Source organism: Oncorhynchus kisutch, linkage group LG2 (assembly GCF_002021735.2).
Source record: "Oncorhynchus kisutch isolate 150728-3 linkage group LG2, Okis_V2, whole genome shotgun sequence".
NCBI classification, from domain to species: domain Eukaryota; kingdom Metazoa; phylum Chordata; class Actinopteri; order Salmoniformes; family Salmonidae; genus Oncorhynchus; species Oncorhynchus kisutch.
This window is the reverse complement of record NC_034175.2, coordinates 18,787,997-18,812,809: the sequence shown is the minus strand read 5'-3', so window position 1 is coordinate 18,812,809 and position 24,813 is coordinate 18,787,997. Positions and strand designations below refer to the sequence as shown.

Below are 24,813 nucleotides of genomic sequence, written 5' to 3'. Positions count from 1 at the left end.
TATTGATCTCATAAGTAGCCCTTGGCTAAACCTATAATAACAATAATAATAATACATTTAATTTATAGTGCTTTTTTCAGACCCAAGGTGCAAAAAAATACAATAAATAGGCTGATAGGCCTACATCCAGATTGACAAAGAAGTATATATTAATTGCATATATTTAGTTGCATAAGCGTAGCCTACAGTTCACGTGCTGCAGTGCTGTGACGTCATTATGATACCGTGTCAATGATAAATTAAACCTGAGGCTCATGGTGCTTTCAAGACAACTGGGCACCCGGAAGAAAAAAAACGTGTTAAAATCCTGACGTCAGTGATCTTCAGGTCGAAAGTCGGAGCTGTAAAAAGTGGCCCGAGTTCCCGACCTGGAATTCCGAGTTGGATGACCGTTCAAAAATATTTTTCCCAATCGGAACTCGTTTTTTCCGAGTTTTGTTTTGTATGGATTAGTATGGATCCACATTAGCTGCTGCTGGGGTCCAGCAAAATTAAGATAGTTATACATTTTAAAAACATTACAATACATTCATAACATATTAAGTGTGTTCCGTCAGGCCTCTACTACCACATCATATATATAATGTGGACTTGGGGACTGTGAAGAGACCTCTGGTGGCATGTCTTGTGGGGTATACATGGGTGTCCGAGCTGTGTGCAGTAGTTCCCAGTTGTCTAGAACGCACTGAAGTCCGAAGTCGGAGATTCCCGAGATCCAAGGTCCCAGGTGTTCTGAACGCGGCATCAGCATACCTGGGACGGCTTGAGACTGAAGACGTCACCCAAGAAGCGATGAGTAGGATCAGTGGAGGCAAATCATGAATGGCAACAATGTAGACCAATCACAGGAAAGTCAGTGACAGGTATCAGTCTTCGATTGGCCAGTCGAAACTGGGTAAAGGGCGGGGCTAGAGACTCGACGTTACGTCGCTCGGAAATGGCACATTACAAGTGATCGGGAAGAGGAGTCGAAAGTTTGTGAAAGATAGTTTGTTGTCTTTAAAAATTTCACAGTCAAATAGGATACATATAATCGAATAATATATTACAGGTGTTGATATAGTGCGAATGTACCTTTTTGACTCGGTTGTTCGTTCTAAGGAAGCGGTCGGTCGCGAGATAAATGGTCAATAAGTTTTGTCGAATTGAACAGAGAAACGACCACGGGAGGGTTTGAACATTTCCATAGGTAGAAACGTTGAAGAAATGACGAATAGAGAAGACGAATATGACTATCTTTTCAAAGGTGAGTGTTTTTACGGTACTTTACTAGGACATTGCAATTTTTTTGAGTGTAGTAATTTCGACCTACAGTTGGTTCAGCGCCACACCGCTTTCAATGTAATACATTTCATTTGTCCCCGCTTCCGCCCTGTCAAAATTATTCGGACTGTTTTCAGTAGAAATATGGCAACAACTGTGTAGTAGGCTAATTGATTGCAACAGCACTAAACACTCAGTTAATAAGCACCAAGTAACTATCCATTAAGTGGCATCTGTTGTTTAGTCATCTTGTGGTGGGCCTATGACCCAATCATCAGGAGAGGAAGTATTGGTCAACAGGAGTCATAGCCCACTGACAATGGCAGGATGACACTTCAAAATACTACATTTACTCAAACGGATTGCCCTAAGGTGACCAGTCCACATGGTTTAGCCTTTAAGCACCATTCTGTGTGTAGGGATTCCATTGACCTGGTTTAGTGGTGGGTCACTCTAGGTTTAGAGAAGGCAGTCATCTCCACGATCTGTTCACATATGAATGAAGATGACCTTGGCCTAATTCATCTAACAGATAGCACAGAGTGAAAGCTTATTGGCCCCAACTCAACATTACTTGTTGAACCTTATGTTCTATGTTGTTTAGTCGTACCTTTCCCAGACTTTCCTGTGCGCATGCACTGTAGCCTATTGTTAGGCCTACATATGAGAATGTGTAGGCCTACATTTAAGAATACAACAACAGTTGGTATATTACAATAATAGTGCATACTTACTGCTCACCTGTACTTACTTACACTAACTACTTCCCTCGGGTTGTTTTGTCCTGGACCAAGGGAAATAAAGTGCAGGGTAATTTGTTCAAATATAGAACCGCAAGCATGTGTTGTCAAACTGGAAAGACCTGCATGAATGAATCAATCGAGTGTGTGTCTGTCTGTCCCTATACAGCAGGCCTCTGACCGTAGTGAAGATAGATTAGATTACACAGCTAGAATGCACTGCCCCATAGAGCCTAAAGTGAGGACTGTCAGTAGGCCACATAACCAGTAGGTTCCTCCCCCTCCAGTTTCCTGCTTTTAATTGCTTTCTTTACTGCACCCTCAGTGTTTAGGCATGAGTCAGTCAGGTGAGTGGTTGAATCACTACTCCCGACTAGGCGCTTGTAAGTGTTGCACAGCAAGTTGACCAGCTTTCTTGTTTAAAGGACTCCTACTGAGTGCTCTCTTTACAAATAACATATGCTCTCTTGTTGATTTGACTTCCAGATAAGATGGGCCTTCTTAAAATAACTTCCTTATACTGTATTGGGAAATAGAATTAGGATTTTTAAGGAAGCTAGACTACACTGTTTAGGCCTATGCTATGTAGTGATGGCGTTCAAGAATATAACAATTATTGTAGAATGGTTGTATCTTTTAGAACTCTGGAATGCAGCCTACACAATACCTTAGCCTAAATTGGTGGTGATATGTTTCTGGGGACAGGTACACTGAAAGTTGCATAATGCTGCTGTTAGTTCCTCTGCCACCATATTATCACTCTTACCAGATAGCATGACCTGAAGATAGGCTAGTCTAATGGAATTGTAGTTCAGTCCTTCTTGTAAATGACAAGGATGTTCTTGGAACTACATACTCCCAGTTCTCATGTTACTAGCTGATGTGAAGAGTTGCCAATGGATTTCCTGTGGAACAAGTTAACTTCTTTTAGGATTTCCTAGCTTGAGTCAGTCGGCACAATCGTCAATTGGTAGGCAGGTTTCTAACTGTCTGTTGCGCCACTGTAGCATTTTCATGTGATGAGGTTCCATGCTTAGCTTGTTTGATAGCTTACATTCTGTGGGAGTAGGACATTTGTCAATAAGGCCTCATCAACACACAAGAAGCTCCTATTTCCTAATAACAGGGTGGTGAGTTTGAGTTAGGGTTTTCCTCCTGACTCACCTGGATTTCAGTCATTGTAAAATTCTCTTTCCCAACACCCCGCCTTGTGTTTGGAAATGAATGGGTGTCAACGGGAACAGGTGCCAAATGTTTAATTGCTCCATAAGGGCAGGGTTCAGTGGTGGTGCTAAGTGAATAGGCTGAACTACACAAGGCATCATGTTCTTGGTCAATTAAATCAAACTTCGGTCATTTGTGACAATACTTAGCCTAGGTGCTACCTCGCAAGGTCAAAACTTCACATCATGGGGCTTTGTCTATAGCAAAAACACAAATATTGTTTATTGAACTACAGTCAAGTATAGTCAGGCCTCTCAGTAGACCGTTAATCACTAACAGAACATCAGACACATGGTGCGTTCCAATCAGGAGCTGTCGTATCTTCTACCACTATTTTTTTTGGCAGGCCTGTTTTACCCCTACTGAGTGTCCCTGTTCCTACATTGTTGAAAATATGTTGTTTGTAGACCCCTGTACAGTGGGTAATGTAATGTATTGTTATTCTGCTGGTGTCTGTCTGACTCATGCCTTTGATCCTCTCTGTGTGCTCCAGTGGTGCTGATTGGGGACTCTGGAGTGGGTAAGAGTAACCTGCTGTCCCGCTTCACCCGCAACGAGTTCAACCTGGAGAGCAAGAGCACCATTGGGGTGGAGTTTGCCACGCGCAGCATCCATGTGGAAGGCAAGACTGTCAAGGCCCAGATCTGGGACACGGCAGGACAGGAGCGCTACAGAGCCATCACCTCAGCGTGAGTAATAACACAGCTCACACGCATAGAGATTTGTTTGTTTTGTGTCTGTCAGGTACCTTTTGACATATTTGCAGTGTTTAGACAAGCAGCCCAATTCTGATCTTTATTTAACTAATTGGTCATTTGAACAATACCCTCAGATCCCTTTCACAAATGAGCTCTGAAAGATCTGATGGGCTGATGGGATTGGTCAAATGACCAATCAATGGAAAAAATATCAGACTTGGGCTTCCTGTGTAAACCCAGCCATTGAGGATATTTGTGCGTATATAGAACATTCCAGCCTACTTCTGCTAATTTTCAAATGTTCTCATCTTGTTGACAACTGAGTCCTTTGCTTATGATGTATACAATAGCATTTCATGTTGGGAACGACAAACTAAATCTACCACTCCATTGACTCAGCCAATGCTCGGCTGTTCTGTTCAGCACGGCTCCCAGTAAAACGTATTTCCCTCCTCCTGTCCTCTGTGTAGGTACTACCGTGGGGCAGTGGGGGCTCTGCTGGTGTACGACATTGCCAAGCACCTGACGTATGAAAACGCTGAACGCTGGCTGAAGGAGCTGCAGGACCACGCTGACAGCAACATTGTCATCATGCTGGTGGGAAACAAGAGTGACCTGCGCCACCTCAGGGCTGTGCCCACGGATGAGGCCAAGGCCTTGGCAGGTATCCTCACATCAACAATTTTTTTTTATAGCCATCTTGTTAATCTGTTTGTGCTGATTCTTCCAAAGCATTACAAGCCAAGGGGACAACAGTACAGGAGAGTTGTTTCTCCCTCAATAATTTTAGCTTTTTCATTCGCAATAGCAGTAGACAAAGCAATACGGCAATCTGAACACAAAAAACAATGTTTTGGTAAATATGGCCATAATCTCGCTTTCAAAATTGGAATAAGGGCATTTTAAACACATTTCAAAAATAATCTGCGGAAAGTGATGCACCTGAGCCTCGCAGTGGACAAGGGAATGCCTTCCACTGTCTACTTTCCCCTTAGGGGCTGCTCTTTGATGTGGAGACAACAGAGCTCCCATCAGGCTGCCTCTGTCAGTGGTTAACAGCCCATGGTTCTGAATTCACATCCCAGCAATAGAAAAAAAAGCCGGTCAAGTTGATTCCACTGTGATTTTTAGCTTCTCTCCACACTCCAATGTGACATTTCCAGCTTATCACACTTCTCCTTTGTAGCTCTGCATAATGTTTCAAGTGTTTACTTATGACCTTGAGTCTTATTTCCTGCATGGAATACACTTTAACTTGTAAATTGCTCTAGATAAGAGTGTTTATTTATATATAAATAAATAAATGAATGAATGAAATTGTTCTAGAAGACGTCATTGTGTAGATTAAACAAGCATGCCATGTGAAACCACAGGCTCTCGTTCAATTTCTGCTATTGATTTGTTACTAGGGTTGGCTCATGCAGCACGACTACAAAGGGTCACCGATGACATGCCATTTTCATATTTGCTCTATCAGTTAGTCTACACTGTGGTGGCTGTTGCAAATAGCCTCATTGCTGATGTATGATGACTGGGTGGCTGTTTTATGAAGTGCCTACTAGTACGGACAATGAATATGACCTGTGAGGTTTTTTTTTTCTCTCTCCACTTTCACAGAGAAGCATGGACTGTCTTTCCTGGAGACCTCGGCGTTAGACTCCTCTAATGTGGAGCTGGCTTTCCAGACTATTCTCACAGGTTAGTGTACATTATGAACTGGGTGGTTTAGCCCTGACTGCAGATTGGCTGACAGCTGTGGTATATCAGACCGTATACCATGGGTATGACAAAACATTTATTTTTACTGCTCTAATTACATTGGTAACCAGTTTATAATAGCAATAAGGCACCTCAGGGGTTTGTGGTATCTGGCCAGTATGCCAAGGCTAAGGGCTGTGTCCAGGCACTCTGCATTGCGTCGTGCTTAAGAACAGCCTTTAGCCGTGATATATTGGCCAGATACCGCACCCGCTCGGGCCTTAATGCTTAAATATACCATGCTACGCTGCATACCATATACACTGGGACTGCTTGTGGTTTTTAACAGTGTAATTCGGTAACGATGGAATTGCCCGACTCCAATTTTTTACTTTTAAATGTATGCTAAACAAAAACCATTGATTTAAAAAAAAAAAGTTTAACAAACCATACAATTCTATGCACAGTAACTACATTTAACAATTTATACAGTAAATTATAAAATAACATTTATTGGAAACTGCAGAATTACAGTAAAATCTCAGTTTTTATTATTACCAAACTTTGTGCCTGTGCAGCCCTTCCTGTAAATATGTTTGTCATATTTTCTGTGGAAATAGTTCAAATTAGTCTTTATGCATAGTGTTCTATGCATAAAAAAATCTATGGTTTGTGTTTGGTAAACATTTTTGAAGTGAAATTGCCCCAAAGCAACTTGTGTTCACCATGTAGTGCACACAGAATCATGCCATCTTGTGAAAGAGCTGGCCTACTCTAACTTAAAAGGCTTAAAGAGTTGCTAGTCCAAGTAAAGGTCTCCTCTTCACACATCTTATTAATGGCCATTTAGGCCATTTAGTTTATATATAAATGATTTGTACTCAGAGCTTTGTAATCCATTTGTTCAGTGGTGGCTCATCTTCCGCCAATAGATGGCAGCAAAATTCAGGTTATTACGAGGCCTCTACTGTAAGATTACTCTGCAGTAAATTGAACAGTACCTGACATTTTTTAAGGTCAAAAGCATCTGTAATTGGCACACTCAGACAATGACACTTTGTGTGAGCCTCAATCAGATCTGCTGTTTGCCAGGAAATGACTAAAGCATTTTTTTTGGCCAGGTCGCAATATGTACATTGAAATACAAGTGTGAGCTATCAAATGTTATTAGTTACATGCGCCGAATACAACAGGTGTAGACCTTACAGTAAAATGCTTACTTACAAGCCCCTAACCAACAATGCAGTTAAATAAAAGTAACAAGTAGTTAAAGAGCAGCAGTAAAATAACAATAGCGAGACTATATACAGGAGCTACCGGTACAGAGTTGATGTGTGGGGGCACCGGTTAGTCGAGGTAATATGTAGGTAGAGTTATTAAAGTGACTATGCATAGATAATAATAGAGTAGCAGTGGTGTAAAAGAGAGAGAGGGGAGGGGGGTGGTCAATGCAAATAGTCTGGGTATCCATTTGATTGGATGTTCAGGAGTCTTATGGCTTGGGGATAGAAGCTGTTTAGAAGCCTCTTGGACCTAGACTTGGCGATCTGGTACTGCTTGCTGTGCGGTAGCAGAGAGAACAGTCTATGACTAGGGTGGCTGGAGTCTTTGACCATTTTTAGGGACTTCCTCTGACACCACCGGGTATAGAGGTCCTGGATGGCAGGAAGCTTGGCCCCAGTGATGTACTGGGCCGTACGCACTACCCTCTGTAGTGCCTTACGGTGGGGTGCCGAGCAGTTGCCATACCAGGCAGTGATGCAACCAGTCAGGATGCCCTCAATGGTGCAGCTGTATAACATTTTTAGGATCTGAGGACCCATGACAAATCTTCTGTCTCCTGAGGGGGGAATAGGTTTTGTCGGGCCCTCTTCACGACTGTCTTGATGTGCTTGGACCATGTTAGGTTGTTGTGGACACCAAGGAATTTGAAGCTCTCAACCTGCTCCACTACAGCCCAATCGATGAGAATGGGGGCATGCTCGGCCCGCTTTTTCCTGTAGTCCACAATCCTCTCCTTTGTCTTGATCATGTTGAGGGAGAGGTTGTTGTCCTGGCACCACATTGTCAGGTCTCTGACCTCCCTATAGGCTGTCTTGTCGTTGTTCAGGCCTACCACTGTTGTCATTGCCAAACTTAATGATGGTGCTGGAGTTGTGCCTGGCCGTGCAGTCATGAGTGAACAGGGCATACAGGAGGGGACTGAGCACACACCCCTGAGGGGCCCCTGTGTTGAGGATCAGCGTGGCGCATGTCTTGTTACCTATCCTTACCACCTGCGGGCTGTCAGGAAGTTCAGGATCCAGTTGCAGAGGGAGGTGTTTCGTCCCAGGGTCCTTTGATGAGCTTTGAGGGCACTATGGTGTTGAACGCTGAGCTATAGTCAATGAATAGCATTCTCACATAGGTGTTCCTTTTGTCCAGGTTGGAAAGGGCAGTGTGGAGTGCAATAGAGATTGCATCATCTGTGGAACTGTTAATTAAGGCGGTATGAAAATTGAACTGTGTCTAGGGTTTCTGGGATAATGGTGTTGTGAGTCATGACCAGCCTTTCAAAACACTTCATGGCAACAGACGTGAAGGCTACGGGTTGGTAGTCATTTAGGAAGGTTACCTTAGTCCCTGTGCCCAAGAACACTATGGTGGTCTACTTAAAACATGTTGGTATTACAGACAGGGAGAGGTTGAAAATGTCAGTGAAGACACTTGCCAGTTGATCAGTGCATGCTCGCAGTACATGTCCTGGTAATCCGTCTGGCCCTGCGACCTTGTGAATGTTGCTCTGTTTTAAGGCCTTACTCACATTGGATGTGGAGAGCGTGATCACACAGTTGTCCGGAACAGCTGGTGCTCTCATGCATGTTTCAGTGTAATTTGCCTCGACTCGAGTATAGAAGTAGTTTAGCGCTTCTTTCCAGAAGTCTCATCGTTTTACAAAGACACAATTTAGTCCCTCATACCCATCACAACTCACATTAAGTACCTCTACAAGAGCAACTTACTGAGAGGCATTGACGTATTAGCCACACCTTAGAAAGGCCCTTGTTAATGCATGGCCGCTATAAAATAAAAAATGGGCAACGGCCGACTCAAACCCAAGAGTGTCTGAGGAACAAGCCTCACTGAGTGAGGCCTTCAAATCAATTGATATAGGGCTGTCAGCATGCTCCCTGCTATGTGTTCTGCTTTCCTCCTCCACATACAATTCCCGCTGCCTGAAGTTGAACACTTAGTAATTCTACTCTTAAACAAATGTGTTATTCATAGAATGTTCTAATTAGCTCATTTAAGAGGGAACAACAGAGTGCATAGCAGTGCTCAAGCATAGGAATTGAACTAGAGACTCCCTGACCTGGGAAGCATGTTGACTGTAGCTAGTGGTTGAAATACCAGGTCAAGGGTTAGTTGAAGTCGTCTTGTCTGCTCGTTTTCAATATCTTGCTGATTTAGAGGCAGGGAACTGACTTGGGGATTCGCCAGCCAGTCAGTGGCATGTATGAGTCAGTCTGAAGTTAGTTTTGCGTGCCAGACTCAAGAGTAATCCTAGGGAAGGTGCAGAAGTTCAATCCCCAGGAGCCATGGGGTGCTGCTGGTTTCTATGATAGCTTGTCTCCATTTCATGTTTTTGTTATTTACAAAACCCTGGAAAGTGAAATCATGTTAGGTCCCAATTGCATGACCATCTTGTTCTCAGTTTTGTATCCACTGTAGTCTTTGACGAAACTCTCCCTTTCTCATCACCCAACAACCCAACAGCAACTGTTGTGTCCTCACCTGTCTGTCTGTCCGTCTCCTGCAGCCATCTACAACATTGTGTCCCAGAGGCAAATGACGGGCCGCAGCGACGCCGACTTCTCGCCCAACTCCAATGTGGTGCCGATCACAGTGCAGCCCACGCAGAACGCTGCCAAGTCAAGTGCCTGCTGCCAGAACAACTGAGGCCTCACCACCGTCAGGGACAGACGAGTAGACTGGGAGGGAGGACTGGAAGACAAGGAAGAGAAACCTAGAGACAAGGATACAGGCAGACAGAAACAAGTGGAGAGATACACAGGGAGACAGAAGGACAGGGAGACCAAGGGGGCAACCAAGTGTTTCCATAGCCTCTATGCATTGTTTCCTCTGAGAAGTCTGTCCCCATCTAATTCAATAAGCTTTATGGTTATGCCTTGGCTTGATTGGTTTTAAAAATGAAAGAGGACATGACCTAATTTACATGAATTGAGAAATTTAGCATGTTTGGATATCCTCCATATCTTTCCACAGTTTGTCTCACTCATTGTGAACTGACCCCACCCACCCACCATTGTCAGCTCAATTTAATAAGCCTGTGAACACACCCAATTCCCCAGCATAGAGAAGGGGCAATAAGATTTGGCAGTGAAGACCTGATTTCACTGAAATGTAACCCCCACCTCTCCATTGTCAGGCAGCTCCTCCCAAACATATTTGAGTTTGTCCCAATTATATTTATTTCACACTATATTGAGGTCTTGTTTGACCAAAGGGTTTGTGTTAACATGCAACACTGGGTGGGTTTGATCTGAAGCTGCTTACTATAGATGACGGGTGTCCTCTCTTTTTGTTCTTGATTTCACTGGTAATCAAATCCTTTTATGATCTAGTTATTAAATGTAACTACTCTTGGCTAATGGGGAACTGAGGAGTTAAGCCATCTTATCCCAAATGTTCCTGGTTGAATGTCAGGCCAATCTAAACTGCACAAAATGGGGGTTCATGGAGAACTTTTCATGTCCATTTTATCAGTGCTCTTCGACTTCCCTTTTTAGTCTTTACACAAAATAAAGTTTGCTCTTCAGATTTTTTTGTGATCAACATTTTCCTCCCTGTTGAAACCCATTACAAAATACTTTGTGCACAGCAATATTTCTCACACAGGCCTATTCTTTGTTAGCAAAAAAGACAGTCTTGCTCTTTTGGGTGTTATCCTTTTATCACCGTGAACCATCCTTTTCCGGTTTAACTGAATGGCTGTCGATTTCTCCGTGACTGTGGAGATATGTGAGGGTGATGAGGGGATATTGGTTGGCGTGGTGGTCATATACCATGGTCTGAGTGGAGCCCTCCCTGCGGCCTGCTGTCCTAGATGGATGTACGGCTCATGTTGCAAGAGATGGGTAGTAAGGGCACTCAGCCCTGCTGCGTCTCTGATGTACACAAGATGGCTTGTTTTACTGTAAATGAACTCCTCCACTGCCCCCCCACCCCCCTTATCCACTGTATGTAACTGGAACCGTATCATGCCTTCTGGGATATCCCTTAAGAGTTTCCCAGGTCTCTTTGTATGGTTATATTTTCTCTTTTCTGGGTGTGTGTAGTTCTGTTGGTAAGAGTAAGCACTAGGGAGGATACTAGCCCTTATAGATCTGCTAGAGGGGAGGTGTGGGGAAAGTTTGAGGGTGCCATTACCACAGCCGAAGGTCAACAGTGTAAACAGTCATTATCCTGCTGAGTCTTTTTTCCCTTGTGGCATTCCCAATAGTAAATTGGGATGTAAAGGTTAGGTTTTTAAAATGTTAATTCTCATGTGTACATTTTAGATTGCACATGTATAAATAAATGTAATTTCTTAAGTCTTGCTTCTTATTTGTGCCTACTTTTCAATGAAAAATTACATACTGTGGAGTTACTGTATGGTAATTCACTCATGGTACTTGTTTGCCATTTCACAACTGCAACTTTTTTTAAATACTCAAGACAAAGCAAAGAGCATCCATCGGAAACAATTTCATTTTTGTTTTATTAGAAACATTTACAATACATCTTGAATCTTTGAAAAAATAACAGAAACCAAAACTAATATGGCGCAGATACAATAATAAAATGTCAAAAATGATTCACAACATGTGCTAAGAAATAAACCTGCAATATCACATGCCTCTTGCGGGCATGACACACTGTAACAGTTCAAAGAAGACTTTATTTTATCAAAGTGATGGCCAGCCACATGGCAAACCCTCTCTCACTGATCACAGAGATACCAGAAACTAAAGCCAGGAGATGCTGACCCAAAACTAATGCACAAAGACCACTATAAGACCGGTATGAAACACTTCTACGTTGCCGGGAGAATCTGAAGAAACACTACCAAAGACAAACTGTCAGACTGCGGTGGCCCCTTCAGAAGAGGACAACGTGAAGGCCGGAAGGTCATTTCAGTCCCCATGCTTCGGTCAGTGGTGGCGGAAAATATACCGTCCTGGCATGTTGACTTGTACGACAAATGTTCACTTTTAACTACCTAGTTTTGAGATTTAAATAAATACATTTTAGGTTCATCCATATGTGAAGGAATGACAACCAAGCTTTCCTCCCCTCTTATAAAACTGATGAGAAAATGAAAAGGACAACATACTGAGTGTCACATGGGGACTGAAACGGTCTCTTTGCTTCACCTGAAACACTTGTCCTTTTTTTCTGTTTCTGAAGGGGCGCCAACTATGAAAATCTACAAGGAACAACCAGCCCCAGACCCCTTGTGTTAAAACCAAACACATAGCATCTGTGGTGTTTATCCAGTCTAAGTGACCATACAAGATACATGCAAACAAGTACGGATATGAATGTGTTGGTGTGTGTGTGGCTGGTTACCATAGATCTACTACACAGTGTGCCTATGTGCTAATCTATTGATCACTCAGCTCAGTTCCCACCCTGTCATGTTTTCACTAAGAAATTTGAGCCCAATTTTTAGGTAATCCTTCATTAAGGCTTTGATGATGTCCTCTCTTGCCTTACCAATCACAAAGGGTCCCAAGTAGTAGACATATGAATGTGTGTATCTGTATACGTTACATGTGCCCCTGCGGGACACCTTAATCACTCGTTCTCAGCATTGCAATCACAACTGAAGCTGTGTTAGCATAAAAAGTTAGAGATTAATAAAAGCAAGTTAAGACTCCAGAGGAAATGTGTAATGGGGCCAGTCAGTATGGGGTTAGTCAAAGGGGAAAAGGTAAGCAGGCAGCATAGAGAAAGAGTGCTGATGCAAGAAAAAAAAGGTGTAATTGAGGCATGGAATTGATGCTCAGTGACTAAATTACCTCCAAATCCTAAAAATATTATATTTTCTGTCATAATTCCACTGTGAATGCACTGGTGTTCTTTGAAATAGTGCATATCGGAAGTTAAAACATAAGCTATGGGGAACCCACATCAACTCTTATTTCATTTATAATGAAATATAGTGGAGGCGAGTCCATAACTTTCATAAATAAAACTTTTAGCAGTTAGCAGAAACCAACTTTCCTGTGTTTAGAAATATATTAACTTTTTGAATTTTTAACTAAAAAACACATTTCTTGAGGTTACTCATGTTTTCTTCATTTTAAGATTTTCATAAATAACATCCTGAAACTGACTTATTCCCCGTCTTTCTATGAAATAATAACCCATGTTAGCAAAATAGATTTAAGAAACTGTAATAATATTATTATTTTTAAGTTGCTTTCTATAAATGTATGTGGATGAACTCAAATATAGACTGCGATGAAACCTTCTCACAATTTATTTTCAGCTCACTTTAAAATGTATAAACCAATAGGTAAAAGGAGTGCACTGGTAATTTATTTTACATTCAAATGCATTACTTGCTCATCTTGTGATTATGATAGGTCGGAATAATTGCTTAAGTGCATCAATTTAAAGGATTTCCTATCACTCCTTGAAAGGGGTGCTATTATTGTTATACATAATGCATAAAGAGTTGTACATTTGTTAAAGAGAAGGAAACTGTTCAGAGTTTCTATGGTTACTTTAATATATTGTAAAGAACACTAACAATTGAAAAAAATGGTTAATGAAATAGACATCCCCCTAAGAGTTATCTCACCGCCATCTTTGTTTCTCCACTAAAGGAAGTGGAGTACTTCATATTCTGGTAGAGTGGGTGCATATATCAAGCTATACCTCATCTTATAAGACAGTCATTATTTTAATTTCTATACCAATTACACCGCGAGGTAAATATATGGAATTAAATATATGTCCATCTTAATTTCTTTAAAGCTTTTTATACACCTTGTGGTTATGTTGATGAAATATGTTAATGCCATGGGATCTTAATTTTACTGTTACTCTTATGTACTGTACTAAACTTCAACTATCATACTTTGACATGGTGAATAAAGTTAACTAGAAACAATATTAAATTAAAACCGCAGTATTGTTTTTTAAAACTCTAACAAAGGTACTGCAGGGTATTTGTGTAATCTTAACAACTCTCTTATGCATTATTCAACTATTGTTCAGTCTGGGGTCTTTGAGACGAATCTAGCCCTTCAGCTGCAATTCAACATGAATTTGAACAGAATTGTAAACAAATACAAATCTCTACCCAGTTTCTTTGCAAATTTAGTATGTTTTCCTGCCCCATTCTGAAGAAACATCAACTTTCCAAGACAAGTCTAGCCTTTTCACATTAACAGCTGTGATGATGAAACAAAACTTATTGACATAATTATTTATAAATCTAAGTTGGCAATAATACCAATATAAATACAACGTAAGAGGGTGACGCATTAGGATTGGTGTCTTTGGGCAGTGATTGGGCAGTTGATCACTGAAGCTACTGTAGCATAATACAAGACCAAACTGAAACAGGATGTCTTTATTGAGACAAGCTCCATTTCACAGATATTGACTAAAGCTTGTATGCTGTACGACTTTTGACAAAACTATCACTAGTGGGTTATTAAAAACAAACGCTGATTATTATTGTATTGACCTCAGCCACCTTCATCAATAAATCCAAACTGTTGTAAGGGCGAAATGTGTTAACATTCGTAGAATTGTAAGCTTATGATCAGCAATATAATTCCTATCGATGTCCTCGAACCTCTCCCAAGGTTTTGTTCTTTGGCTACCTTTTGACCTTTTATTTTAAATCAGCTAAAAGCTGGATAATGACAACTACTTATAACAGACAGCATAAAGAAATAATTAAATTGTGCCATCAAATCAGTTACAAAACATGTTTTGGAACCAATCTAAAAACTGAAATATATTCTCAAAATATGCTTATGGTAACTATAAATGTTTCTCCCTAAACATGAATAAATACAGAGTAATACATGTTAAATAAATGCTACTTTGTCAAGTGATGAAAATGTTTGGCTCAATGCATTGGGCATCAGTATACGTTCATATGGAAGAGGTCTTGGACAGATCCTATGGAAATAATCCAACCTTCTGTCTTACCATTGCGTCTACTTTAGTGTGTGATTTAAGTTGTCACTTAAACACCAATCTATCACCATAGGAGTTATGAGTTCCTGCTTTCGACAGACAGGAAATGCCTCAATTGTTCATGTTATGTTCCTGAAAAGCATTGTATGTACACTGAAAAGCTTACTTTTACAATGCAATTGGTCTCTTCCAAATAATAGGTATTGTGTTCTCAAAATTCCACAGATACTAAGAGGAAATCTTGAGGTTGCACTGGTGTTGGCACACCCTGTATTTGAGGTATGCTTGCAGTCTTATTAATATTCAATGTGAAAAAGACGGGATTAAGCAGTCAAAAATTACTAAAAACAAGACGTAGGAAAGCAACAAAAACATGCTCTTGTGCCTGAAACCGATACTAATTAATTACATTTCTCATCCTAAATTGGCATGAATCCATATGCGTTTTTTAGAAGATAGACAAAAATGGAATAATATCCAAATGAATCAAGGTTGTGTTATGGATGGCGCTGATTTTCTTTGAACTTACTAAACTGGCTCTTTTGTTTACTGTTGCAGTATTGACATTATTGCTTTTCATCCTAATGTACATAAAACCTGATTCATCCAAAAGGATCTAGGAATATTTTAGAACACATGTCTTTACATATTTGAGAGAATGTATCGGTATATGTCAGTGGAAACATCAATACAGCCCTGTATTCATCATTACAGTATGTGGTATTGTGGTATTCTTATCTATATATTTGACTTGATGAAATGCTTAAGTGTATTAGATCCATACATATAAGTAGCCTATCAATATACGTCTTTATGTTTAAGGATGAGGGGACATTATATATATATATATCAAAGTGATCTTCAAAGTCCATAAACAAACAAATTCAAAATGATATTTTCACCTTGTAAAAATAATCAAAATCCCACTTATATAGCAGGCATTTGACTGGACGTAAATTACTGATATATATATACACAGATGTGCAGAATCCTTTCTCAAAGCACAATGCAAATTTCTCCCACAGCCTCTAAAACAGTGAGACTCTCTAAAAAGCCCTCATTAAACCAGTGCAAACTCAACCAAGTCATCAGTACTGACTGAATGGATGAGAGGTCTCCCATAATACCACTACTACAAGGAATAACAATAATTATATTAGAAAAACATGAAAGGGAAACCTTACAGTATGTGCATGGCTTTCAAAATCTATGAAGAAATATTCACCATCAGCGGTCAGTTTGGTATTAATTCTATGTGTTTTCTCATAAGGTGCTTTACTCTATATTTTATTGTAAAGTCTTTATGAGCCTAATTTCCCAATTCCATTTAATCCCACCCAACCCGGTTGATTCACATTCTTTTCTGACAAATAGTTACGTTAAAGTTGTTTTTAAGGGGCAATACTATTGAAGGCCTACTGTATGTCACTAAACTTTCATGCCAAAGTGAAAGAAATATTAATATTTTAATACAAAATATTAAGGCTTAAAACAAAATAAAAAAGAATAGAAAATACTATATTCATTTAACAGCGTTATACTGCCTTGAAATTGTCATTGAAAGTTCAGACCAAACCACTGTGCAGTTCTCCCCATTCATAAATATTAAATTAATTTCTATATATGTCATAGAATTTAGATACTCTGAAAGTACAATTTCTTCACAGTCCACGGACAACAGGAGTGGTCTGCTGACAATACAATGGGGGAAAGGGGGGCTCTGTTGCGGCCTAGACTAGGGACAACAGTCTATTGTAACTATTCGTCAGATTTTGATGGACAGAAGTTGAGCAAAAGTGTTCTCCTGAAAAAACGCAATAGAGCGATCTGATGCAGTGTTAGTGGGAGACCAGCTGAATCACCAGCATGTCCTTGTTCACCTGCCACCACCAGCAAACATGAGGCAGCAGCCTTCTAACTACCCCTTCACTGAAGACACAGAAATGACCCCTCTCACAAAGACTAGATCGGCAGGTTCTCTTTTCTTTGGGAGCAGCCATCTCTCTCTCCACCCCCAAAAGCCCCCCTCTTATCCTCCAACGGCTCTAATCCCCCCTCCCTCCCTCCGAAATCCCCAGGCTGGGGCTAAGGCAGAGGCAAAGGGTGTGTAATTTGATTCAGCATGAGTGGTGGCTAAATGGGGCGTTTCCTCCGCTTTCCTGTCAATTACAATCGTCTGATTTCATTCTGAAGGCCCAGTGCTAGCCTGCCATTGGCTAAGCCTGTGTGATTGTGGTGAGTGGGCAGCTGCAGGATGTCCCATACAGACGGGAGATAAAAAGGGGGGGGGCCTCTCTATGGAAACTTCGATCTGCACTCGCTCTCTGTCACAAAGGCCTCCATCCAAATTGAGGTGGGGTGATGAACTCCAAGTGATCAGACTCCTCGTACTCTTAAATTATATATGTCTGCATGCTTTCATACCCCTATCTTATTGAGAACACATGTAGACATCTAGTTCAGTGGGAAATTTACACTAGGTAATTACTGTATCTACTGACACTTTCTTTCTCCAAAGTCCCCTCACTCTCATTTCAGAGCTGGCAGCCTGTTCAGTTGGTCTCTTTATTTCATATGCTGCTTTTTTCCTGAGTGTTGGGACAAAGGAGGCCCCTCTCCCCAGTAGGGATATCTCAGAGCAGCAGAGAAGGAAAGAGGGAGGGGGATATGGAAGGAGGGGTCCCATTCGCCCAGCTGCACCCAGAGTGGACCTTCTGTGCCTGTGACAGAGGGATGGGGCGGTCAGCACCAGGTTCCCCCGCACAGTCCGCACCTGGAACGGACAATTTGCCTAATTATCAATGAGTCTCTCCGGGCCGTGTCCAAGCACTCCGGGCCCACGCCACCACTGGGCATAGACAATACGCCCCACACAGTGAGGCAATGCATTGTGGGCCGGCTGCAGTCATTACTACCTTCAATAGCCAGCGATCGAACAGTAAGCAGGGGGGGGGGGTACTCCCAAAGAAAATAGAAAAAGAGGGGGCTAAAAAAGACCTCCAAGTTGAGGTCACATCCACAGTGCGCTATTAAACACCTGCTCCTGCACAGCTCTGATAATTATAGGCCTCTGAGCTAAAATACAAAGCTGCTGGACGGGGGTGGCGAGGGAGCTCTGTGGATGGTGGTACTGTATTCTAGGAGCTTTTCGCCCATTTAGGCACACTCTATTACCAATTCAGAGAACAGCTCAGTGTTTTCCTCAGCTTCTGTCCACTCTAATGGCTGACGCTCTAACTGCGCAAACCTCAGAGAGATGCCTGTCAAAAGTGGCTCTCGTTTTTGTCCTACATCGTTCAGATAACAGCTAAATTACCACATAAGACAATAAAGTGGGTATTAGTTGGCTTTGAAACTAGTCCGTCGGGGAGACGGATCTCCCAAATTAGCCAACTGGAAGAATTCCAAGGCTTTTGGCCTCACAAATGAAATCAGTGCTTAACACGGGCGAAAGAAACATGCTTTTCAAGTGCCACGAGGAACAGGCATCGCTGAAACTTTTCACCAAACTGCAGTGATATTCAAGGTGTAACAGAAGTGAACATTTCAGCAATACAATGGGTAGCATTCATTCACCTCTTTGTTAAAAAACGAAATCTATAAAACATATGTGCATAAAGAAAGGCGTTTGTCTGCTATTCTGTCCTATATTGTTACCATTCTTACAGGTGTTTAGGGAGGACTACCAGGTATAACAACGAGCTTGTAAAGGGATACAAATGTCAGAAAGGTGACAATGATGGAATAGTCTGTCCTTCGATTGGAACAAATTTAGACTTTCAATGACAATATCACAGTTTGTTCCATTTTTTTTGTTGCCACATTGGGGGATTTACCTTTTCATCAGCTACGTCATTTTTCTGGATGATTGACAATCATTAATCTGACTATCCGAAACTAAGACGATTGTAAGGTGCAATGAAAGATTCAATCTTTTTCCTTCTGTTTGATTTTGACTTCCTATATCATTCAGGTACAGATAAGATACCTCAATGATCACCTCCTTCCTTTCCTCCATATAAAACAACTTCATGGTAAAATAAATCTGAATCGTAAACTGTTCACGTTCCTACTACTCCGCCCACACTGTGATTCGTGAATGAAAAACAGCAGCAGTAAAAAAAAAAAAAAAAAAATGCTAGGTACTATACTTTTCTTATAAACAAAACTTTTATAAAATATATATGTATATATATATATATATAAAAGAAAAAAGTCAAAATATTTCTTATACTTTTTAGTAAAGCAAGCAGTGCCTTCTAAAATATCTGCTTGTTTGTTTAAAATTTTCTGAGAAAAGTATAATAATAATAATAATAATAGTAAATAATTGTCAAACAAACACTGTGATAAAACGAATGATAAAAACTGACGTGGTGTTTTTTAGGAGAATATTCGGATAGCCTGAGAGACTAGGGTGTGGCACACCGGGCACTCTGGATGGTTGAGCTCACAGATGCGGATGGCACACTCCATGCAGAAGAGGTTGTGGCCGCAGGGCACCAGGGCGGCCGTCACTTTGCTCTCGAAGCAGGTCATGCAGTCCCGGAGGATGGTCGGTGGCGAGTCCGGTACAGGGAGGCGTCCAGGGAACCCCACGCCCGAGGTTGGCTCGCTGTGGGCACGGCGGGCCTGGGCATGAGGCGAGCCAGACAGAATAGTGATGCTGGTGCCCGAGGAGTTGCCGTTGTTCCCTCCACAGGGGTCAGAAAGGCCTGGAGAGAGTCTGGTCAGGGGCAGGGGCAGGCCTCCAAAGCTCTTGGAGCGCTGCTGGGCATAGAAGGCCACCTGTTTTGGGTAGTCTGGGTCTCCCCAACTCTGGGTGCCCTCTGAGCCAAAGTAGGAGCAGGGCTTCTCTCCAGGGCTGTTGAAGTTGCCCTTGCTGAAGATTACCCCACCTCCTTCCCCTCCTCCAACCATGGCATCTGAGAAGTTCTGGCGGAAGCTACTGGTCAATGGCTTGCGCTGGTCCCCCTGCAGACCCCACACCTGCTGCAGGCGGCTCTCCAGACCCCCGGAGCCTACTGGGCTGCCACCATCCGGCCCCAAGCAGTCATTCTCATTGTTGTGGTCATGCAGACCTCCCGTTCGGAATGCGATGTGCGCCTCGATCTCCTCACGGGCCCTCTCGGCGTTGCTGGGTGATCCCGTGATCTCGAAGACAGGGTCACGGTCTCGGCTAGGGGTGACGATGTAGGTGCAGGTTTGCTGTTGGATGCGTTTGATGGTGGAACCCTTGGGCCCCACCACCAGCCCCACCACGCGGTAGGGCACCCTCACCTGGATGGTGGTCTGGCCCGGCAGGGGCGCAGGCGGGGAACCGCTGAAGGACACGCCAAGCTTGTTGCGAGACGCTCGGAGCATGGAGAAGTGCTCGGCGGCAGAGATGATCTCGCGCCGGGCCAGGGCCACATCCTCCTTTCGGCCCGTGATGAGAAACACAGGCTCCTCGCCCCTCACGGGGGTCTTGATGTAGGTGTTGGTCTTGGCTCGCAAGGCTTTGATCTTGCAACCTGCAGAAACAAAAAGGCAAAGTTTGAAAATGGCCAAGGTCACAATTAATTCAATTTTCTGTTCAATTTTCAAATATAAGGAATTTGAAATAGCTGAGATTGTTACTACTACTTGGTAATACAAAGCAATTTTTTTGGTTTCCTCTTCTATGGAAACAAAGACAGAATTGATAGTTGCCCTTTGACATACCTTTTTAAAAGATGGCAAATTTTGGTCTAAAATGCTCGCAACTTCAGAGTTTTTAGACAGTCCAGAAATGGTCACCAGTCTTTATCCCCTTTACAACATTTTACAGTATTACACTTTTTTTTCTGCATTGATTATCATTACTAAGTCACATGTTTTCACATGGCATCAAGTCTCAATCGGCTGTACAATCTGAAATAATTGAAGAGACTGTAGACGTCAAAGTATTTTTAGAATACCCCTTTATTTAATTTCCTATGTACAAACATTGATAAACAGATTAGATATTGTACCTGTTTCCAAAGGACATCAGAACTATTCTGTGCTATGGCTACAGTTATGGATGCAATCAACAGTGTTGCCACGAACAACCAGCCCCTCTTCTTGAACTGACAAGTCTGGTACCTCCGGCCCACACATACATCATTTTTGGGTCGTTTATTGCAGTGCATTTGCTCTGTTTTTGATCAGTGTGTAAAGGCTGACTATATTAAGTGCTTTTAGCGAGATCCCAGATCTGAGAGAGTACAGGTTAATGCTATTTCGTGTCAAATTACCCTAGTCTCTAATACTGAGACGTTGTAATAACACAAAGAGGAGAATAAAAAATTGTAATTGTAGAGTAGGGTTGTTAAGAGCACTTGAGGTCAAGGGGGATATGGTAAACACAGCCGTACTCTGTATATTACACCCAACAGGAAACGGTATGCAACGCCCCACTACGGCAGCCTGTGGTGACATATATACGCAGGTGTGCAGCTACCGTTCTCATTCTGAAATGCAAGTTTATGTTCCACCCCTAAGAATCCCTGAGTGTCTCTCCCCTTAGCAGGGTCTTTAAGAGGCGTATGTATGTCCGTGGTCTGGTAACAATAACTATCAATTTATTCAATGGTCAGGTCTCAGCTTGTCTTTCTGAGTAGCACTACAAATCACAGCACACCATTACATCAGTAGCCTAAATGCACTTTACTTGACTTACTTTATTAAATGTCGTTTTACCAGGGACAGTGCACATTAATCAACATTACTGTAAAAAAGTGCCAGTTTTAGTCAACCTGCTTATTTTCAACTGCAGTCCCTGGGCAGGGACTTTAGCAGTGTGGATCAAATGTCATGATCACCTCTAACCGAGGGAAATGTGCTTCCCTACTGCTACTAAATAGCCCCACTTACTAGGGCACTAACTTTCCGAAGCCTGGATGGCACTGACTGAGTGACTCAGTGAGGCTCTAAGGGCTGAAGAGTTCAAACTACATGTATTATTTATTTATTGAGGACGATGGCGGTGATGATACTTGTTGGGATTCAAGCATGATGGTGTTAGATGGAACACTCAAGCTTTAGAATATGTATGATGGTTATAACTCATGTAATAACCACAATGTTATTGTATTAAACCATGTGTTAACTTAGGATAGATGTACGTTTTTGTGATCCTTTGTAGCAGGAAGGTGAATAGATATTTAAGTTGAGAGCAATAGGCGACGTAAAACTTAAAACTATGAACAGAGGAGACAAAGAAAAGTACTCCACTGAAACCTTTACAAAGATCATTCTAGATCATTCCACAACTGTATGCCATGTCTTTCATTTGGAGAGCATGCTTTCCAGTACTGTGTGCATTGTTAGTGGCGCATGCACAGCAAACCCACCCTTGACCTAAAGTCGTAATAATTACAGCCCTAGACAACACAAAATCATCCTCCAGAATCAATTCAAATGACTTGGACAAAGGACAAAACGCTAATATTTGCCTCTCCAGGACAGGACATTAACTTGCCAGATTCACCAGGCAGTAGTCGACCCTGGGAAGGAGGGCGTTAAATGTGAACTAACTAACGAGACCCTGAATCAAAAGGAGCTCATCCCAAATCCCCCAAATCAGCACTTCTCAGTCAACACAAAGCCCTCTGCTGCACTTGTGCTCAGTGGATCCACCCTCCGGCTGTCTTCAGTTACCCTATTAAAACACTTCAGAGTAACGACAGGAGACGCACAGGAAGATGAGGGCACTTAACGGCACTACAAAAACCAGATCCCCACATCGGTGGAAAAATGGAGTTGAAGCAAATGGTCTCTGTTGCCTTGGACCCACTTGACATTGTGGGGACCTGTTAATTTGTGTAACCCCAAAAACATGAATTAGGATTCACTGGCTGAATTGGTTTCCCTTACCTCCACCCCCCCCCCCCCTCCCCTCTCCTCCCATTAGGTAAGGGAGCCCTTGGTTTGGGTGTCTGGGTGTGACTCCCTTTCAGTGCCTGTGCCTCTGACCCACCCATTTATCCTTGCTTGTCTAACCAACCCCTCTGTATCTTTTGGACTCATCACAACAGAGCCACTCAACAATAGGTGCAGTCAAACAAAAACCCACGTAGCACAAATAAATAAATAAAAATCAACAACCTTGAGTTGCTGGTTCTGAGAGTTGGACAGGTTACAAGCAATCTGGAGAATCAATATATTTACAGTCTGATAAATAGCCATTTTGAGTTGATCACAATAACAATATGGGCAATAGGTTTTTAAAAGGCCACATATGTTTGTTATTATTTGTACTTATCTTATATCAGAAAATAGAAGAATCGCACAACATTCAACTCGACACGTTGGTTCAACTTCTGGCTGAGTCACGCTTCGATTCCTATGATCATAGGAATAACACTGCCTAATAATGTACCCCTCCCCTCACCCCCCTCTCACTTTCACACCTTTGTTTGACAGCTGCTGTCATTCAAGTTCATGTTGAGGTCTTCGACAATTACTCAATACACAGATATATCCATCTTAAATCTGGGAATTCACTTTTAAACTGCTCAAGAAAAGAGAAAACAGAGAAACACTTTTGCCATTGTCTAATTGTGTCACTGGGGCAGTCAGCAACAAAAACAATGAACATAATTAGAACCGAAAACAACAGCTTGAAAACGCCAATCGTTACTCAAATACAAGTTATATTCACAATAAAGAGAATAAATAATTTGTAAACATTTCAGGGCGAACGAGATTCCTCCGTTACCCGTAGCACGTTGCGTTTTTTTTAACAGTCTCGCGCGTTCAGACGACAAAGGAAGCAAGTGCTATCCCTGCCTGAAGTGTGCGTCTGTGAGCTGACATTGATGACTGGATGTAGAATAATGCGCCCATGAGGTAACGGTTACAGTCCTGCTTTGTGTCTCCCCACATTTGAAATTCACTAGACGGACAATAGAACCGAGCCTAGTTGCAACAATGTTGCAGTTTCTACCACTGTATGTTAACTTGAAACAGATTTGTTACCATGGTCAAAGAGTGGTAGAATACAACAAAAAATAACACCACTCCCTTTTCTATATCAATAACACCAGCTAACGTAACAGTTAGAGCATTATCAAAACACCCTATAAACTACTGGGAGACACATTTAGCTCAGAACAGCAACATAACTTTCAATAGGAACATTTGGTTGGAATCTTTACCTTGTCTCCCCACTATTTCGGCCACATGTTCTGAGCTGGGCACGGGGACGCATTCTGTTATGTTGCAGCCTCGTCCTTTCGTCTCACTTGAAGAACCCTCGTACAGGACACATAACTTGTTCTTCCCTTGCAAAAGCCCTGTGTCACCACCACCTCCGCCAATATTATTGGTATGGTTGTGATGGTTATTGTTATTGTTACTCCGATCCTGTACTCCCGTTCCAGGAGCCCCGCCACCGTCCTCGCCTTCACCAAGCCCCAGTAGAGACAGCTGGCCCAGCGCGACCCTCAGGGCACGGGAGTCGTCTTCTTCCTCGTCGGGTGGCACTAGGAGACCTTCGCTTCCGAACCCGGAGCCGACTAGATCCCCGCCGTAGCCCCCATTTTTCTCCATGATCCCTGCTAGAACCAGCAGGCTAGGCATGGCTAACAAAAGAGTGTGAGACAAAGACAGGGGAAAGAGACTGGAGAAACAGCACCCGTGCCGCCTCCCCGCCCCCTCCTTCTTCCAATTCTCCCTCTGCGCTAGTCCCTCCCATAGACCGGCCCCTCTCTCTGTCTGCTATAGGCCTACTTGCGATACAGTATTCTCCCAGCTCTAGGCAAACGGGACACAAGGCCGTCTGCACCGAGAGGGGCTAGGCGATGTTTCACTCCACCCCGTCTGGTATACAGTCCCCTCCTTGCTGAGACAAAATGAGCCGTTCTCCCGTTATACCATTCCGTCTCAGGTTCCCAAGCCTGTGGCATCTCAGAAACCAACCCCCGCGTTCTTCCCCACGTATAGAAAAAAACATAAAAATTTCCCCTCCACCTTTTCTT

General features: G+C 42.4%; 2 protein-coding genes across 2 annotated transcripts; one reads left to right on the top strand and one right to left on the bottom strand.

Annotated features, from left to right (window-relative positions):
- Nucleotides 1–612: 612 nt before the first annotated feature.
- LOC109908712 (ras-related protein Rab-11A) lies at nt 613–11,217 on the top strand. The gene is made up of 5 exons (XM_020507366.2): nt 613–1,246; nt 3,721–3,916; nt 4,396–4,589; nt 5,543–5,623; nt 9,423–11,217. Exons 1-5 carry the CDS (start codon nt 1,207–1,209, stop codon nt 9,560–9,562), a joined length of 651 nt encoding a protein of 216 aa, XP_020362955.1. The 5' UTR covers nt 613–1,206; the 3' UTR covers nt 9,563–11,217.
- LOC109903664 (RNA-binding protein MEX3A-like) lies at nt 10,617–24,540 on the bottom strand. The gene is made up of 2 exons (XM_031789789.1): nt 23,992–24,540; nt 10,617–20,343 (listed from the first exon to the last, which is right to left on the bottom strand). The coding sequence occupies exons 1-2, from the start codon at nt 24,413–24,415 to the stop codon at nt 19,214–19,216; spliced, it is 1,554 nt and encodes a 517-aa protein (XP_031645649.1). The 5' UTR covers nt 24,416–24,540; the 3' UTR covers nt 10,617–19,213.
- Between the last annotated feature and the right edge of the window lie 273 nt (nt 24,541–24,813).

Bases quoted from the DNA above. Each gene is read 5' to 3' on its own strand.
- LOC109908712 (XM_020507366.2), top strand. From the start codon at position 1,207: ATGACGAATAGAGAAGACGAATATGACTATCTTTTCAAAG. The intron at 4,590-5,542 runs GTATCCTCACAT...CCACTTTCACAG, and splicing joins TGAGGCCAAGGCCTTGGCAG to AGAAGCATGGACTGTCTTTC. The intron at 5,624-9,422 runs GTTAGTGTACAT...CGTCTCCTGCAG, and splicing joins TTTCCAGACTATTCTCACAG to CCATCTACAACATTGTGTCC.
- LOC109903664 (XM_031789789.1), bottom strand. From the start codon at position 24,415: ATGCCTAGCCTGCTGGTTCTAGCAGGGATCATGGAGAAAAATGGGGGC. The intron at 20,344-23,991 runs GTAAAGATTCCA...TTGTTTCTGCAG, and splicing joins CGAAATAGTGGGGAGACAAG to GTTGCAAGATCAAAGCCTTG.